At 36.7% G+C, this 18,279-nt stretch overlaps 1 protein-coding gene across 2 annotated transcripts in view; it reads right to left on the bottom strand.

Annotated features, from left to right (window-relative positions):
• Window positions 1–18,279, bottom strand: part of LOC140141021 (centrosomal protein of 97 kDa-like) — a 78,191-nt gene that overhangs the window by 56,389 nt on the left and 3,523 nt on the right. The window contains exons 1-3 of one of the 2 annotated variants that reach the window (XM_072162798.1): window positions 10,523–10,673; window positions 2,014–2,177; window positions 637–795 (exon numbers count right to left, since the gene is read on the bottom strand). In XM_072162798.1, the coding sequence (XP_072018899.1) occupies window positions 637–795; window positions 2,014–2,177; window positions 10,523–10,592 (393 nt within the window). In that variant the 5' untranslated portion in view covers window positions 10,593–10,673. Of the gene's footprint in view, window positions 1–636; window positions 796–2,013; window positions 2,178–10,522; window positions 10,674–18,279 lie in introns of those variants that run through there. The other variant, XM_072162799.1, reaches the window with a different exon arrangement.

Raw genomic sequence — 18,279 nt, 5'->3', positions numbered from 1 at the left:
TTTTTTTTTTTGCCTAAGGATGGATAAATATTATGTGTTTTCGGTCACCCGACATTTTTAGCTTCTGTAACCCAATGTAAGAACTTTGTAAACGAGTATATTATTTGAGTGTTTGGTCGACAACAAATGTTATTGGAAAAGCATTACATTATTTTCCAGCCTTAACCCTAACCCGCCCGAGTACTACAAAATACTACTTGATATATGCGCTGTTCGTGCGTGCATCCCACATGGTGTGATGGTCGTCAATGCCATAGTCAGGGGCTGTGGCACCCAGGGTAAAGGATACAGAATGGCTCCTCCCCCCCCAAAAAAAAATAAATCCTGAAACAATTGTGCATGGAGCACTTGGAAATTTGCATAAATATCACAAATTAAGTTATAATCAAGTTGAATTTCAGCCTTAAAACTGCCTTTCAATTATGTTCAAATGTTCAAAAATTTTGACTTTCACTGTTTGGAGGAGGGCTGCACCAATATAGGTGGCGCTGAATGGGATGATTTGGTGCTACCCCCATGGCACCCAAGGCACATGTATGCCCTCCCTTTCCCTTCTAGCTACGCAACTGGTGGTAGTTTGACCTGGATGAATAATCTACATCAAGATCATCGAGAAAAAACACTTAAAATCTTTACCTTGATACTATTCCCCGATAAATTGAGCCATTCTAGTTGCGTTAGTTCTCTCAGACCTTCAATACTCTGTATGCTGTTGTTGGGCATGTTGAGGACACGTAGCGTGTGCAGTCTGGAAACGCCATTCATACGCACCAGGCGATTACTGGCAACAGACAACTGGAGGGAAATAAAAACAACATGAATATTAACATACTTGTTGGTCACTTAATGCAAGCGTCAATTTGATGCTTGAACCTACATGTACCTTCCTCAAGCCTCGACATATTATCAATGTCGATTCGATGCCAATGATTAAGGTCATACTTTTGTTTGGTCAATCATTGGCATTGAATCGATGTTGATAGTATGTCGAGGGCTTGAGGGGAATAGGTTCAAACCCGGGTTCAAGTTTCAAATGGACGCTTTCATAACAGCTAAAGCCCGGAGCTAAAGCTACTGTCTTCTGTAATATGTGCTATCTACTGACATGATTTTACTCATTCAACCATCCAACCCAAATTAAACAAATATATTATCTCCTCTTCTCTGTTCATGGCAATACCCACCACTACTCAGGTCTTCTCTTCAATATATATTTTGGATTGTCAAGCATAGCTATATAAAGCTCCTTGGGCAAGCAGGGGTAAACAGACCCGAGGTCCTGGGTTCAATTCTTCTTGAAATCCTGCTTTTTAAAAGCAAATTATAATATATCACAACTATATAGTTAAACCTTATGTAATTTGTAAATTCCTGTCATTAAAGACTCCATTATCATTCCTCGCTATTAATAAAACATTAATATGTGCCTCTTTCAATATGATATATCTAATTCCGTTGAACTTCATTTCACCTTCAGTTGGTAGTGATGTCAGTGCCTTTAATCCATTGGCACTGCAAGTGTGTTGACAAAACAATCTTGTACAAGTGTGTACAATGTATGTTCTGCAGAATTAGGATATAACATGTGTGATTTGATAATGCAACCAGAAATATACACACCTACGTCACTTGAGGTGAAACAAAGGTATATAATACCGTAGATCTGGTCCATGGGGGCCAGATGCAGCAAATTTGAAATTGAGATAAAGGCAAAAATATGGAGTAAAAAACAATAAAATACATAAGAAAATACACATCTCAAAACTTAACCAACATGCTAGACCTTTGGTGTTTTCAGTATATAGCCTAACATTTGTTGTAAGGTAATAATAATAGTAACTCCATATTCAAAATGCCTCCTTTGGCCCCATGGAGCAGATTGTAACACAAATATTATACTTTTACATACATGTACAGTATGGCAATTCAAGAACAAAAAACACTCTTTGACAATTAGGCTATACTATACTTGCATTGATTCAATTGTAAACAAAATACAGAAAATAACTATACCTGTTGTAGATTAACATAATATTCCAGATGCTCAATCTTGGAGATGCCATTCTTGTCTAATATAAGGGTTGTGCAGGTGGCATGCTCTTCAGGTGCAGAATTCTGCACCGCTCGGTCCAATTTCTTCAGGCCGCGGCCCGACAGGTCCACTATGACCATGTTTTCTGTAAGAGAGCACATCATTGAAAACGAACATGTGGTGAGTTACTATAAACAGCTCGACTACTCAACAAAATTGAGCAAAAATGATGCTCACAATATTGCTGTGGATTATCTCCGATTTCGACAGACCATCATACTAATCAATCGCCAAATGCAGAGCTCTATTTTTGCATCTTTTAATTAACCTTAGCATCTCAGGTAGTCTACCTTTGGTTTCATCGGCATCTTTCTTTTCTAATCTTGGTGCATCTTTCAACATGAGCATCGTATATACCTCCATATTATTATTATGCACAGGCTACGGTACACAATGCGTAGTAAGTAGAGTGAGTGAGCAGTGGTAGCAAATAGTATTGTACATACACATACAATGAGTACAGAACATTATCTGTCACATGTTCTTTTGTTTTGAGTCATAAGAACTGCAGCAACTTGCTCCTATTAAATTCTTTGTTTGTTGTTTCATTTATTTCAATGTTTTTATTTTCAACATGTATGCCTGAATAAAATATTCAAATTTTGGTTTTAATAAACTTTGATTCATTTGAATTAAATTACCCACAATTTGAACCTAGCTGGAGGGTTAATTCAAAATAGTGAAGGGGCCATGGGAGATGTTGCCCCTGCAAAAATTGCAAACCTCCCATCATGGAAATCTTCATGAATAAGGTCTAAGAAAATTGTTTGATTGGTGTTTTTTAACTTTTAAAGCTGTAAAGTGTGTAAATTGCATTTGAAAAAGACATTGGAACTTTTTTTTCTGCTTTTCTTTTTTAAATTTATTGATTTTTGTTGTTGATTTTTTTAGGGTAGGTCGGGTTACACCAATCTTTTTTTTTTAGGCCTAAAGGGCAATCTAGCAGAGTCAAACTCTTGTTTATAAATAGTTCTGCTATATTTACCTGCAACCAACATAAAGAAAGACATAAACAAGGTCAGATTTGGATTTGGACTCAGCGAGCATTGCCTCACCCAGTGAAACCAACAATGACGAACTAAACAAACTTATCTCTCTCTCTCTACCAATATTAATTACTGTATAATGAAATATTGGCCTAATTTCAATGTGTGGTTAATATTATAGGATCTAATAATGACTCATAGAGTCATCCATGCCTTGTTAAGGAAGTTATAAGGAACCACTCCTACCATAGTCATACATGGCATGGTGCTAGTTTCCTGGTAGTACATGGGGTACTGTAGAAGTGGTAATTTTCGCGAGGGTTTTATTTTCGCGAATTTTGCGATTAGAGCTCCAACTCCGAAAATAACACCTTGCGAATATACGCAATAATGTATTACATGTATAGGGAAGAACATGTGCAATCGCGAAAATAACATTTGCGAAAATAATTGTACGTGAAAGTTATAAGCCATTTTAAAATCAACTAAAAAGGTACTTTTGTTCTGATCAGGGCCGTAGCAAGGTTGTAAAATGTGGGGCGGCCATGACAAATGTGGGGCACCCAAAATACAAATATATGACCAAATTGAAATAAAGATATAAAGAAAAACATAACAAATTTCCCAAAAATGTGGGGCGGCCATAGCATCCCCGGCCGCCCTGCTTGCTACAGCCCTGGTTCTGATAATAATTATATCAGACCTGCCAACCTACCTACACTTCTGAAAGAGGGACATTGAGGCCAAAACCTTGTACATGCATGTACACTATAATAGACAAATTCAAAAGTTGAGGTGTTTGATACTTTCAGAATTCTGGGAAGGTTTTGCAGGTCTAAATTAGACAATAGACGAAAAGGGAATGCTATCTGCAAAATTTCAAAGTGAAATTTGCATTATTTCCTGCTGTTCTTACATTTGAATTTGCCATCACTGAAATTTTCAGATAGAAGGACTGTCCCACAGCGACACCGCCTGATAAATAATTATATTGTACACTGTACAGACAGGGAAACTAAATCAATACACGTGTAACTGCTATGTGGAAGATTAAGGTAGAGTCTGAAGTTTTCCGTTTTACGGAAAACAGAAAAAAATCACGGAATCAGAGGTACAACACGGAAAATGACATTTTTGCATAATGTGACCAAAATTGTTAAAAGATAAGAGAAATAAATGTTAAAAACAATCTTGAGTTATGTGTGTCAATTTTTATGATAAAAAATACTGTTTAACAATACCAAAATAAAGGTATATTATTACCAAGGCATGAACCCCCTATCCATCCAAGCATCGTAACAGTCGTCCTATCATCGTGAGAATATTCCAATCAGAGCATATTGATCGCGATATATTGAACACTTTATTGTGACATTAATATCATTCATAATCATTGTTTATACATTTTAAGCTTTATTCACAAAACATGGATTTACCAATTTTACAACACAAATTTTAAAATAGATGTTAGAAAATGGTTAACTTCGGACTCTAGATTAAGGTCTTATCTCATATAGGGGGTGTATTGATTTCAATTGGAATATTAATAGTCCACTTGGCTTATCCTGGATTTGTCCCCGTACCTGAAATACATCCTTTCCATTTCCTAATAACAGGTGAATAACAGGTGAATGGCACATGCAGGCAACGCTGACTTTGGACACAGGGGAAATTTAAAGGTTGCCAATGTTCATCAGTACCGAAAAAGGTGCATTTTGCGAATTGGCATTGGTTGCTTTTTGGCAGGGGGAAGGAAAGAAGGAAGGAAGGAAGAAAGAAGAAAAAACTTTTTTCTCGGATTCGGTTTTGAACCCCCGACCCCTTGGGTGCCACACCTGTGCCAAGGCCTACCTTGCCATGAGGTCTAGCTTGTCAGGCCAAGCTTTCGGTGACCATGTGACTGTTCGCATAATGACACAATCACATCACATGGGATAACAGTGCATGGATATGCTTTATGAATTGAGGTTTTTGATGTTCGGGTCAAAAAACATTTCATTATTCACAAGTTTGCCCATAGACTCTAGGTACTGATCTAAAATTGACTCACAAATTTGTCAGTGCTAATTTTTGGTTCCTAATTTTCATGATAAATTTATATATCATGCCAAAGGAGGCATCTTCCATTCTCCCACATACTTGCAAACATTCACAAACATATCCTGTTACTAGTGTTAGTATTATTGTAGAATCATATACCAAAGAGATGGGCTCTGTGATTCTGGTCAACCTGATCAAGGCTACATTTCAGTGGGCCGGGGTCTCCCTGTCAGTCCGAAAGACCATCAATCCGAACCTGTGTCAATCCGAACTCCTGTCAGTCCGAAGGGTTAGGGTCAGGGAATTGGTTAGGGTAAGGGTTTAGGGTTAACCCTAACCCTAACAGGTTTTCGGACTGATGGGGGTTCGGATTTACAGTGTTTCTGATTGACAGGGTGCCCCCCGTGGCCATGTGTGAACAAGAAATATTAGGAGAGTTCTAAATAATTTGAATTTAATTGTACCTAACCTGCAGGATTGCTCTAAAAGCTGTTACCAGCCATTGTCAGTAAGAATGGGACCGAAATGGGACTTTGTGATTCAAGTGCGTCATGGATTTTCTTTAAAAAAAATAACATGATGCATCATCAGTCCAAGAAACTACCCCTAAAATTTTAGCTTCCTCGCTCATTTCGTTTGTCCGAAAAAAATTATTGAAATTTTGGCCCCATAAACATCGTTAAATGGATTACCAATTAGTAGCCACTAGAAAATTGTGCGCCAACGTTGGCCCAGTGAAAAGAAAAGAGTTTTTGAATCCTTCTATGGGTATCATTACAATGATGCAAACAAATTGTTGGGTTACCATTGGCGCATCGTAATAATCAAGTTTAAAATATTAGTGAAAAGCGCCCTCGTGCTGTTTTCTGTGGCTTTAAACTCATTGCGCCATTAAGCACCCACGAAAAAAGCAAGTTGAAATGGATAAACTAATTATTTAGAATCAAATGCAAATGCAAAATTGATGGGTGCTCGTTGGCTAAGAAGAAAATGGAGGTCAAAGGTCAAAATTTCTAATTTTGAGCCATTTTCACGCCTCATTAATTTCATGCGCCAAGGTCGAAGAACAGAAAAATTTGTGTTCAGTGGTAAACAAACTGTAACTCTACTAAAAGAAGCAGTAAAAAGCTTGGGTCCTGTTGGTTTAGTATTTTTATGATTTTCTAAATATCATCTTAAAGCAAGTAAACAGTAAATAATATGCCATGCCGTACTATGTGCGAACTTTAAGTATCCTCCACTAGATATGCCAACAAGTACCCATGGTGTTTTAACTTCAGTTAGTTTATTCAAGTGCTGTTGCTTGCATTTCTGTGGAAATAAGTGTGGGCTCATGTTGGCGCAAGGATATTTTAAGGGTCAAAGGTCAATTCAAAATCACAAAATTCTACTTTTATGTTAGTTTGTGCGACCAATATGCAATCTTCGAGTGCCCATTTCTCGATGTGCCAACAAGTACCCATGGTGTTAAACTTCATTTAGTTTATCCAAGTGCTGTTACTTGTGTATCTGTAGGAATATGCTTGGGCTCATGTTGGCGCAATGATATTTTGAGGGTCAAAGGTCAATACAAAAAAATCATAATGTAACAAAGTGCATTCTTTGAGTGTTGGTAATTTCAATGCCAACAAGATCCCATAATTTTTTCACTACCTATGCCAACTCGATTTCTTCAATTTCTTCATAAAAAGCCTTGAAGTTGGGATAATATTGGCATTATATGAATATTTAAAGAGCCCAATAATACAAACTTATGAGACCAACTTCTGCATTTTTATTTAAAATGCAGAAGTTGTGCAAGCTTACATTGTAATGTATAATAATTAAGTGAAGAACAATATTGCATTTTGACTGCAATGAATCAATATACTTATACTTATAACATATGTGCAGGCTTATAATATTTTGGAGAACATTTTTGTAAACCATGAAAACTTAAAAATGTGTACCTTCCACTTGGTTTGTTGTGGATGGTCAAATGATCTGAAAATGCAGGGTAAGTTTTGATTTATACACATTCTGCATTCAACAGTATTAAAGTGTTACTCTTAAATATCACTGTGCCATGAGCATCCATAAGACTTAACAAGCAAATATACGCTCCATTTGAGGTAGATATTGGGACAATGTTTGTGCACATTTTCACAGTTGCACAAACTCGCGAAAGAGTTGCACTTTGTGCTTTAGGATTGACCTTTGACCCTTAAAATATCCTTGCGCCAACATGAACCCAAACAAATTTCTACATAAATGCAAGTAACAGCACTTAGATGAACTTATTGAAGTAAAAACATTATGGGTACTTTTTGGCACATCTAGTAGTGGACGCTTGAAGATTGCGTATTTAGTTGCAGGAACTATCAAAAAGTAGCATTTTATGGTTTTGGATTAACCTTTGACCTTAAAAATATCCTTGGGCCAACATGAACCCATATTAATTTCTACATAAATGCAAGTAACAGCACTTAGATAAACTGATCAAGTAAAAACATTATGGGTACTTTTTGGCACATCTAGTAGTGGATGCTTGAAGATTGCATATTGGTTGCATGAACTATATAAAGTAGCACTTTATGGTTTTGGATTAACCTTTGACCCCTAATATATCCTTGCGCCAACATGTGCCCAAACTAATTTCTACATAAATGCAAATAACAACACTTAAATATGTTGAATGAAGTAAAAACACCATGGGTACCTGTTGGCACGTCCTGTTGTGGATGCTTGAAGATTGATGGAACCCCTATTTGGCCTATTATATGCTATTTACTAGGCTTTAGGATGATATTTAGAAAATCATTAAAAATAGTGAACCAACAGGACCCAAGCTTGTTTCTGTTTCTTTTATTAGAGTTATAGTTTCTTTACCACTGAACACCACTTTTAATGTTCTTTGACCTTGGCGCACAAAATTAATGAGGCGTGAAAATGACACAAAATAAGAAAATTTGACCTTTGACCCCAATTTTCTCCTAGCGCCAACGAGTACCCATCAATTTTGCATTTGCATTTGATTCTAAATAATTAGTTTATCCATTTCAGCTTGCTTTTTATATGGGTGCTTAATGGCGCAACAAGTTTCAAGCCACAGAAAACAACACGAGGGCGCTTTTCACTAATATTTTAAACTTGTTTATTACGATGCGCCAATGGTAACCCAACCATTTTTGTGTGTAATTGTAATGACACCCATAGAAGGATTCAAAAACTGTTTTCTATTTACTGGGTCAACGTTGGCACAATTTTGTAGTCGCTGCTAATTGATAAACCATTTAACGATGTTTTGGGAGCCAAAATTTCATTATTTTTTTTCGGACAAACGAAATGAGCGAGGAAGCTAAAACTTTGGGGATAGTTTCTCGGACCAATGTTGCATCATCCTATTTTTTTTAAAGAAAATCCATGACGCACTTGAATCACAAGAGTCTGAATCTTACCGACAGTGGCTGTTACTATGAAGAGTTTCTTGGCAACCCACACTGTCAAGTGTCAAGGATTATCATTCTCTATTATATCATATTGTACAATACCTAATTTAAAGCTCATACCTACAAGTCCTTCCCTTATGAATTCTCCCTTCCATGTCCCTGCCTGTAGGACTATCAAGCAATGCTTGTTAAAGTACAGTTTCCTGTATTACCATGTATACTGCCTGGATTGACTTGGATAATCTTGTCCTACATACAATAATATGATCTCTACCTACACCAGAGCTTCGAATTCCAACTTTCGAAACACTTTTCACTATTTTCAAGACTTAAAGTCAGATGTACACTTGATTATTAGGAGTGGCCTTCTTTTCCTTTTAAAATCTGTATCTTCAAATCTGTTTCTCTCCACATAGGCCAGCATCATGAAGCTTATAGGCTTTTTAGCCTGGCTTGAGCATTTTGTTTTAGCCTAGTCCCATCTGGACCGAAGCGTGTCTCTGCAATGAGCAACTGTTTAAACAAGGACGTTCAAGAACAACCAGATCCCTCGGCTGTCGCAGTAGTTAAAGGCTTTGGGGGAAATGCCTGCAAGTTTAAATAAGAGATGGTTCCCGGACTCGCTTACAAACTTAACCACCACCTACAGTGGCGTAGCATCATAGGGGCACTTGCCCCTCCCCCAATCGATTGCAAAATTTAGAAAATCCATAGGAAAATTGCCAAAAATGGCTTTTGCCCCCCCCATCAGACCTGGCGTTACCCCCCCAATCATGGTCGGTGCCCACCCCAATGATGACCCACGCTACACCACTGACCACCTCTGCTGCAAAGATGGACACCCAAACTCGCTTACCTGTAGACCAAGAGATATATCGTGTGAGGAATGCACACATAGATACCTAACATTTCTATACCCCCCCTTTCAAAAAGTGCTGATTGTCAAATATTTCTATGTTTCTTTGGAACATGACCAAATCTACAAACCTTCACCCAATGATCATTCTGACCAAATTTAGTGAAAAGCCAAACACAAAGACATTTTGGTAAAATACCATTCAGATAACAGAAACAGTATCATATGCTTAGAGTATTGACCTCAAATGACCCTCGCATGAACTTTGTTTGTATCTGTATTCTGTGAGCACATTTAATATAAACATTCGTCCAACATACAGTAATTTTGGAAAGACGTCCATTTGTATAACAAAAAGAAACAAACCTCAAAGAACCCTAGATGACCTTTGACCTCATCTGTATAGACTTTCACCTATAATCAATTTGACAACATAACATAAGGTACAAATTCATAGGTACAGCAGAACCAGCATCATGATGCACTTGAGTTAAAGGGGGCATTAAAATTATAAGTGAATCTACTAAACCTTTAACATTTGCCCTATGAACTCTAACCCTCCTGCAATATGGTGCCTATTGTCTAGAGACCTAAGATGCGTGTCCTTAAATTGTGATGTAATTTCAGTACGGTAACCCTTCTCATGATTCAAAGTTCCCTGCCTTGGGTTAGATCTCATAGGATATATCCAGTGGAGTGCACCCCCCCCAGTTATAACTATCAGTCGGGGAAATGGTCATTCGGGGGAACTGGGCTTACTGGGGTTTTAAAAAACCTTAAAGTCCATGAACTTGCGGACCCTGGGAGGTTTAAAAAACCAATTGAACTATACAATTTTGGACACTAGCGCCTACATAATCTTTTTTATTTTTGCTCTTCACTTTTTCAAACCATCTATTGGGTCAACCTTTTTGGGAATCCTGTGGATGCTACTGGATATCTGACAGAACTGAGCAAATTTTGACCAAACAAAATGCAACAGATAACACCAGCAGTTCAGCCTTTGTCATGCATTATGCAATCCCATACAACCACCTTGTCAAGATCAGATTCCCTTTAATTGTATTCAAATGCTGATGAATTACAGGCCTAAGATTTAACTAAATTCCTGTACATGTACCTGGAGGTTTCAAATCCAACCATGACTCCGTGCTGACAATCATAGTTGGTGCGCCTGCTTCGTCCTCCATGTTTGAAAATCCGCTATAAATCCACAAATTCAAGCATCAAACAAATCTAAAATGTATAAAATCCAGCTATATTATATTATATTCCACACAATAGGTCCACACACATGACTGACATTCATGTCATAAAAGGCTCGACTCGGTTTTGAGCAATACAGCGGCGAAAATAGAGGATATCCTTGTCAGGAACATGGCCGTTAAAAAACAAGACCCTTCTTGACTGGCTTTGACGGACAAGAGTTGCACTAGTGAGTTTATTTCTGGACTCGGCCTGCTGATTGTGATGTGATTTGTGGTTTATTTTTGTGGTGATAATTTTTCACTATAAGTATATTTTTCACCAAAAAGGATGCTTGAAATGTATGGACCATGATGCTTTGAGGCAAAATGATCTCATCCAATGGCAAAGTTCAATAAGCTCCATTAACCCTCTCCAAGCAGGTGTCGACTGCAGACGACAAGTTTAAAAAATTTCAAAAATTTCAGAATTATACATTTTCATGGCTACATTTGGAATCGGCATGAAAAATGCATTTAAATGAGTACAAACAAGTATAGTATTGGTTCAGTTTTTATTAAGATAGCTCTTGATATTTTGAGAAAATATCTCGAAACTTGGACATTTATGTTGAAACCTATGGCTAGCATGAAGAGCATTAAAAATCATAGCTTAAAATGTGACCACAAGTTGTGGAGTACGAGTTTTTGTACCCAACACACTCAAAAATCATTCTATGCCTGTAGAAGTCTATTGGGGTTAAAGAACTGTGTACAGATAGATGAGCATGTTTGATATCCTAGTGTAAGCCAAATTGATCTCAACTCTTTTTTTTTTTCATTTTTATTCAACTGTACTTGGGCCTGGTGGAAAGTTCAATAACCTCCATTCAACAGGTATAGCTCAAAAATTGACCTCTTGTTGTGGAGTATGAGTTTTTGTACCCAACACACTCAGAGGTCATTCTATGCATGCAAAAGTCTATTGGGGTTAAAGAACTGTGTACAGATAGATGAGCATGTTTGAGGTCCTAGATAGTGTGAAGCCCTCAAATGGTGAGCACAAGCCAATATGACACTGATGGTGAGCACTAGCAAGCTCATGATGTACAAAACAAGGACTTTCTTTTCCGGGTATTTGCAGGAGTGCAATAATAGCTCTTCTGGAGCCTTCAAGGAGAGCTGTTTATAGCATTTACAATAGAATGTAAGGAGAACTAAGGAGAGCTAAAAATCACTCTCCTATATCAGATTTAAGGAGAGCAGTAGAGAGTGATTGCTCTCGCTCTCCTCAAAAGACAGTCCCTGATTTCAGAAGAATGTATACAAAGTACAATGTTCAACAGAGGTAATCAACCATAGATCAAGTGTGACTTTCCAAATTTACAAGATCACACATCACATGGGGTCTCTTAATTTTTAATGACACAAAAATAAAAGGCCAGCGAAAATAAGCATCATGGTGGAAACTTGTCATACTGCTGTAGACATCTCTTCCTGTTTCCCTATCAGTGATTGGTTCAGAGAGTGTAACTCAGGAAGGAATAATCCATTAATATGGCAGGAACAGCATTACGGTACTTTAAAATATAGTCCTGAATCTAAAATTAATTTTGCATTATTAAACACTAAGCGTAACTTCTAAAGGCTTATGCACTTTGCCCCCCTTGTATATAACTTTAAAATACCTTCCATATTTCAAATCAAATTCTCACAAAAAGGCCTAATATTTTTAGTCTGCTGTCACCCAAAGACCCTCTTTGTTTTTACAACTTCTCACTAAAAGATGCCATGAAAATGTCAAAATCTTTACATAGGAATTTTGACTGCAAATATTTGCTTGTTTACACATGATCGCTGGCATTTTAACAACATACTGAATGTGACATAAAGACTTCTTGTGTTTTTAACAAGATCTTCCTGAAGTACCTATATGACTATTTAAAAACAAAAACCTCTTTTAGACAAGAGGGATCAACTTTGTTGAAATATCAGTACCGAAATCAAAGAAAGATTTTGACTCTATCTTTTGGGAGAAATTCATAATTAATTGTCATTGCGGACATTCATATTTTCATATATTTTAGATGGTATAATTTGTCTCCTTCATATCAAATGACAAAGGCCAAAGTTGACACAAAAACAACTGATTTTTAGCCTTAAAAAGTAACCAAATTCAACAAACTGTGTTAGCCTAGTACATGTAGTAAAGTCATGGATTAAGATAGAGTCAGAAGTTTACTGTTTTTAAAAATCCATTTACCGTGTTGTAATCTGTGTTGTAAATTTTGTAAATCTGTGTTTCATGAATAAAGCTTAAATTGTATAAATGTCACAATAAAGTGTTCAATATCGCGATCAATATGCTCTGATTGAAGTGATTGGAATATTCTCACGATAATACTGTTACGATGTTTGGAGGGATGTAGGGGGATCATGCCTTAGGCTTGGTAATACCTTTATTTCGGAATTATTAGACAGTATTTTTATCATATAAATTTGACACCCACAACTCATGATTATTTTTAACATTTATTTCTCTTATCTTTTAACAATTTTTGTCACATCATACAAAAATGCCATTTTGCGTGTTGTAAAATATCCACCATGCCCCAACGTTGATGGTATAATTTGTCTCCTTCATATCAAACGACAAAGGCCAAAGTTGACACAAAAAAAACCCGATTTTTAGCCTTAAAGTAACCAAATTCAACAAACTGTGTTAGCCTAGTAAAGTCATGGATTAAGATAGAGTCAGAAGTTTACTGTTTTTAAAAATCCATTTACCGTGTTGTAATCTGTGTTGTAAAATTTGTAAATCTGTGTTTCATGAATAAAGCTTAAATTGAAATGTCACAATAAAGTGTTCAATATCGCGATCAATATGCTCTGATTGAAGTGATTGGAATATTCTCACGATGATACGTAAACGATGTTTGGAGGGATGTAGGGGGTTCATGCCTTAAGGTTCGTTCATACTACGCCGCAATTGCGTTGCGATGCGGTATCGCACCGCATTGTACTGAAAATACTGCATTGCGATATCGCAATAAAGTTAAATACATTTTAACTTGGAAATGCGACGAGTTGCGCCGAGTTGCGGCAAAAGTAATCGATATATCGGCATCGCAAAGCAACGCATCGCAAATGCGGTGGTAGTATGAACGAACCTTTAGGCTTGGTAATATAGTACCTTTATTTCGGAATTATTAGACAGTATTTTTATCATATTGACACACACAATTCATGATTATTTTTAACATTAATTTCTCTTATCTTTTAACAATTTTTGTCACATCATACAAAAATGCCATTTTCTGTGTTGTACCTCCGATTCCGTGATTTTTTCTGTTTTTCGTGAAAGCGGAAAACTTCGGACTCTAGATTAAGACTTTCTTCTCTCTTCACCTAAAAGCTGACAGTAAAGTGTTGAGTGCCGACAAGCATGGGCACGGCACAGGGTCTCAGCTAGAAATTGAGGTTTGCCCTTATTTGAATCATTTGCCTGTCCTAATTTGACCTTTAGAACATTTACCACACTTCTACAGCCCAACGGGTTTCAAAGATTTCAAATGTGTTGCTATGGCCTTGTTTTGCAAATCTGGTCTAGATACTAAACAAGTCAATTACTCCTTTCACAACTCTTACAATTATAATGTAGCATCTGTCAAAGCATTAATTTTGTCCGTCCCAAGAGCAAACACCCTGTCTAAAATGATGGAGAGTGGCTAGCTAAGACACCGGCATGGCATGCTTAATGCTTTTCTGCCTGGCATGAGCATTTTGCTTGACCTGGCTCCATCAGGAATGGATGTGTACTCTGCAAGGAGCGTTCCTGTTTTTGAAAACAAATTGTTTCAGCCTGGCCAGGGCTAGTCTAGCGCTAGAAAACTCACTCTCATGATCATTTTAAAATAATAAGCTCACAATTTAACATCATAACACCTGTAAGTGTCAAGTAAAACAACAAAAAATAGCCAAGCTTCCTCAGTGATCCAGGAGTGTAATCAGACTCTGAAAAGCTTGAATTGAGATCCCTGCTACTTGAATGAACAAAGCTGCCACCAGCTGTATGCGATCCGACTGCGATCGTAAAAATTTAAATACAATGTTCAGTTTTGCATACGGTCATTTTCACGGTAAAGGGTGTAACTTTGGATTTTTAACATTTTGATCCGTAGTGTTCTAATAAAGCCACATAATTCTATGATTTTTGGCCACCTAAGTCATCTAGTTAGCAGCTACCTTGGGTAGCATAATCATCTTCGGGAGTTACTGCGTTCAGTTTTAGCAGGCTTAAATGTACCTAATATTGCCATTTTGAAAAACTATAAAAAACAGTAACATTTTTGTAAAACCCTGTGTTTTCTTCTGTTAGTTAATGGATAATTTTTCTTATCCTGAAAGTACGATCATATGTTCAGTAAACACTGCCACATTAGATTTAATTGTGAACAGCCCTGTACTTTTGAGAACCGGACTTCGATATTTGTCGTTTCGGAGGCTTCATTTTCCGTTAACAATTGTTAACAAACTTTGTGGGTATAGCTTTGGTTCATAATTATTGGTTATTTCTTCACTTCTTCTTGATTCATAACAATTGATATCTTAACTTGAAATGGGTAACAAAAATTAGTCGATTTGCAAGCTTTTAAAATTTTTATAAAATCTTGACTTCAAAGAGCCGTTTTTCCGTTAACTTTTTTGAAGCCTCCGAAACAAACTGTTCAGCAAGCTTGGGCAAATATAAATAAAAGAGCTCATCAAATCTATTTATCAAAATGTAGCAAAGTAGATCCTCAAGTCACTTGTTTTTAAATCGTGGAGATATATATCACCGTTTGAAAATGGGACCCAATACAAACTTTCCGTTAACAATTGAAGCCTCCGAAACAAATGAAGCCTCCGAAACAACAATAAGGTTAATTATCATCTATGCATATCTAAATTGGTGTGTTCCATATTGATATCTGCATTGTAATTGTTACATGATATGTGCAGAATGTCATAAATTTAAAAAATTTTTGATATTATGGTTAATGTTTGAAAAATATACTGATACCCAAGAAAGCGCGTTTCGGAGGCTTCACATGCAAGTTAACACCATACTTAACAAATGGGTGAAAAAATTACCATGTGATAAATCTACAATATCTGCCGCATAGAATCATTGATTCAATACACACAAGAAAATAACAGCTTAGATGATCCCAACACTGTTGTTTTCAAAAAAACTGCTTCTGCAATATTTAACAATTGTTAACATGAAGCCTCCGAAACAAAAAAAAATGACTTGCTGTGATAATTTAATTTTGGTCACAACTGAAATTCAATACTTAGAAGCAAAGCATGAAAATTGGTAATTGTGATATTTTTTACCTATTTTTTCATGTCAACTTGTAGTAGTTAGCCAAATATTTTACTTTTATGATCACCTGTGTTGTTAACTGAAGCCTCCGAAACACAAATTGCTTGAATTGCCAATTCTAAAAAATAACTCCAATTTCTGTGAAACTTGGCTGGGAAGTTCCTTTCATCAAGTAGTATTTGTACATGAAGTTAGACATTCAAATTATTTTAGGAACCCAATTAAAACTTTAAAAATATGTTTAAGGTTGGAAAATTTCCACTGCAAATGACCCTTGATGTTAAAATTTTTCAAAACTGAAATTACAAACATAGCAAAACATGGTATAAAATTTAACTTATATCTGTTGACTTACTTTGGAATGGGATTTCACATGTATTTTAGCTTTCATGTCATAATTTTCTGAGCTTATGTAAAATACATTTTTTCTTAGATTTTAACCAAAATGTTATGGAAATGTCAAATTTCTTATCAGAAATCAAAAGGTTTAAGCCTTGAAACATTATTTTACTGGAATTTAAGTTGCTTCTATGCATGATGTCAGTAAACAAAAACATATTTAAGTGGTTTGAAATTTTGACCCTAAAAATCAAAAGTTACACCCTTTACTGTGAAAATACCGGTACCTAATGAAAATACTAACCAATCATGAGCGAGTTGGCTCACTTGAAATGTGTTGCGCGCAGCAGCTGTTCATCACTGAAACTGACCAATTTGTGAAAAAAGAGGATTATGCTTTAAAAAAAGAGGAAAATAGCACAAAAATTATGCTAAAAAAGCTCAAATTGAGTGAAAATAATATGCGTAAATTTCAAGAATAAAAAGCTAGCTGTGTTCATTCAAATGAAATTTGTAATAAATGTACGGTACAGGTTTACCAGCATTAGAGCCGCCATTTTGCTATGTGCGTTCTGCTCAATGATCATGAGAAAAATTACCTTCTGTTGACGTTTATCAAACAAAATTTTCGATAACAGGTCATACTAGGATTTCAATTTTGTATTAATGAAGTTACATGTTGTTTTGAGGAATAACGCAGGAAGTTTTGAGTTTTATTTCAACTGGTGGTGTAGGAAGGTGAGAGAATTCGTGATGAGCTTTTCTTGTTTCAACGATCTGATAGTAGGATACGAGACGTAGGCTAAAAAGGTCTTACGCATGGGCGGTGGTATTCTTGAAATCATCTAGAAACGCTTCATTCGCTGGTATCGTTTCAGGCGGTCTTACTGAAGGTGGGCTAAGCTTAAGGCTTTTAAAGCATACTAGTTCCAATAATTGGAACGCACAGCTCCGACTGTGAGTTCCAAGGAGCTACGTGTACATTTGTATGTGTCGCCCCGATTTAGCATGCATTCATCACCATATTCACATGAACATAGTCGTGGAGTGGACTTTTCGCTGCTCATAAAAATCACTCAAAAATCATCTTTTTTAAAATTTCAAGCTGATGCGTAGAATATTAAAGTTGAGCAATTCACAGATGACATCAGTGACACAGGTCTATGAAGTGAGTATTCTACTAGATACTAATGCAAACTAGCCAAAATAAAACCGGAGGCACCATACGGGAGTATCTACAACTTGAGAACAAGTCCTCACCGTTCAAAATTTGTAGTTACTCGTGCCAAGACAGCCTGAAATGATACCAGCGAATGAAGCGTTTCTAGATGATTTCAAGAACACCACCGCGCATGCGTATGACATTTTTAGTCTACGTTTTGTATCCTACTATCGGATCGTTTTTATTATTCATCTATGGATCGTTGAAACAAGAAAACCTCAATCACGAATTTACTCACCTTCCTACACCACCAGTTGAAAAAACTCTAAACATCCCGTGTTATTCCTCAAAACTACAGGTACCTTCATTAATAAAAAATTGAAATCCTAGTATGACCCGTTATCGAAAATTGTTTGATATAAAACGTCAACAAAAGTAATTTTTCTGAAGAGTAGAACTCATGTGTCATGGCGGCTTGCAGTGTCGCATCCCCTGCTTTGTACATGTTTACCCAGGTCACAGTCTGTCTACGTGACAAACAGTCAGGGTCAGATGACAGCGCAACATGTCTGCTGCCATGCCGTAATATATCACCTTTTTGTACCGTTCGCAGAGCGTGACGTCTGCACAACAACAGCCTAATAATAAATATAATGGCTCCGCCCAATGAACCATATACGGCGCTGTCAATGACAATCATCCTTTTCGTAGCTACGTCACATTAATATAGCTCATTCATATCATTACATATTCACAATCACCTTTGTCGAACAGACTCTTACGCAGGTACCGAGCTTACGCTGTCCTCACTTTAGCGATTAGGA

Source organism: Amphiura filiformis, chromosome 19, assembly GCF_039555335.1.
Source record: "Amphiura filiformis chromosome 19, Afil_fr2py, whole genome shotgun sequence".
In the NCBI taxonomy this organism is placed as follows: domain Eukaryota; kingdom Metazoa; phylum Echinodermata; class Ophiuroidea; order Amphilepidida; family Amphiuridae; genus Amphiura; species Amphiura filiformis.
The sequence above is the reverse complement of the archived record's forward strand: the minus strand, read 5'-3'. Positions and strand labels throughout refer to the sequence as shown.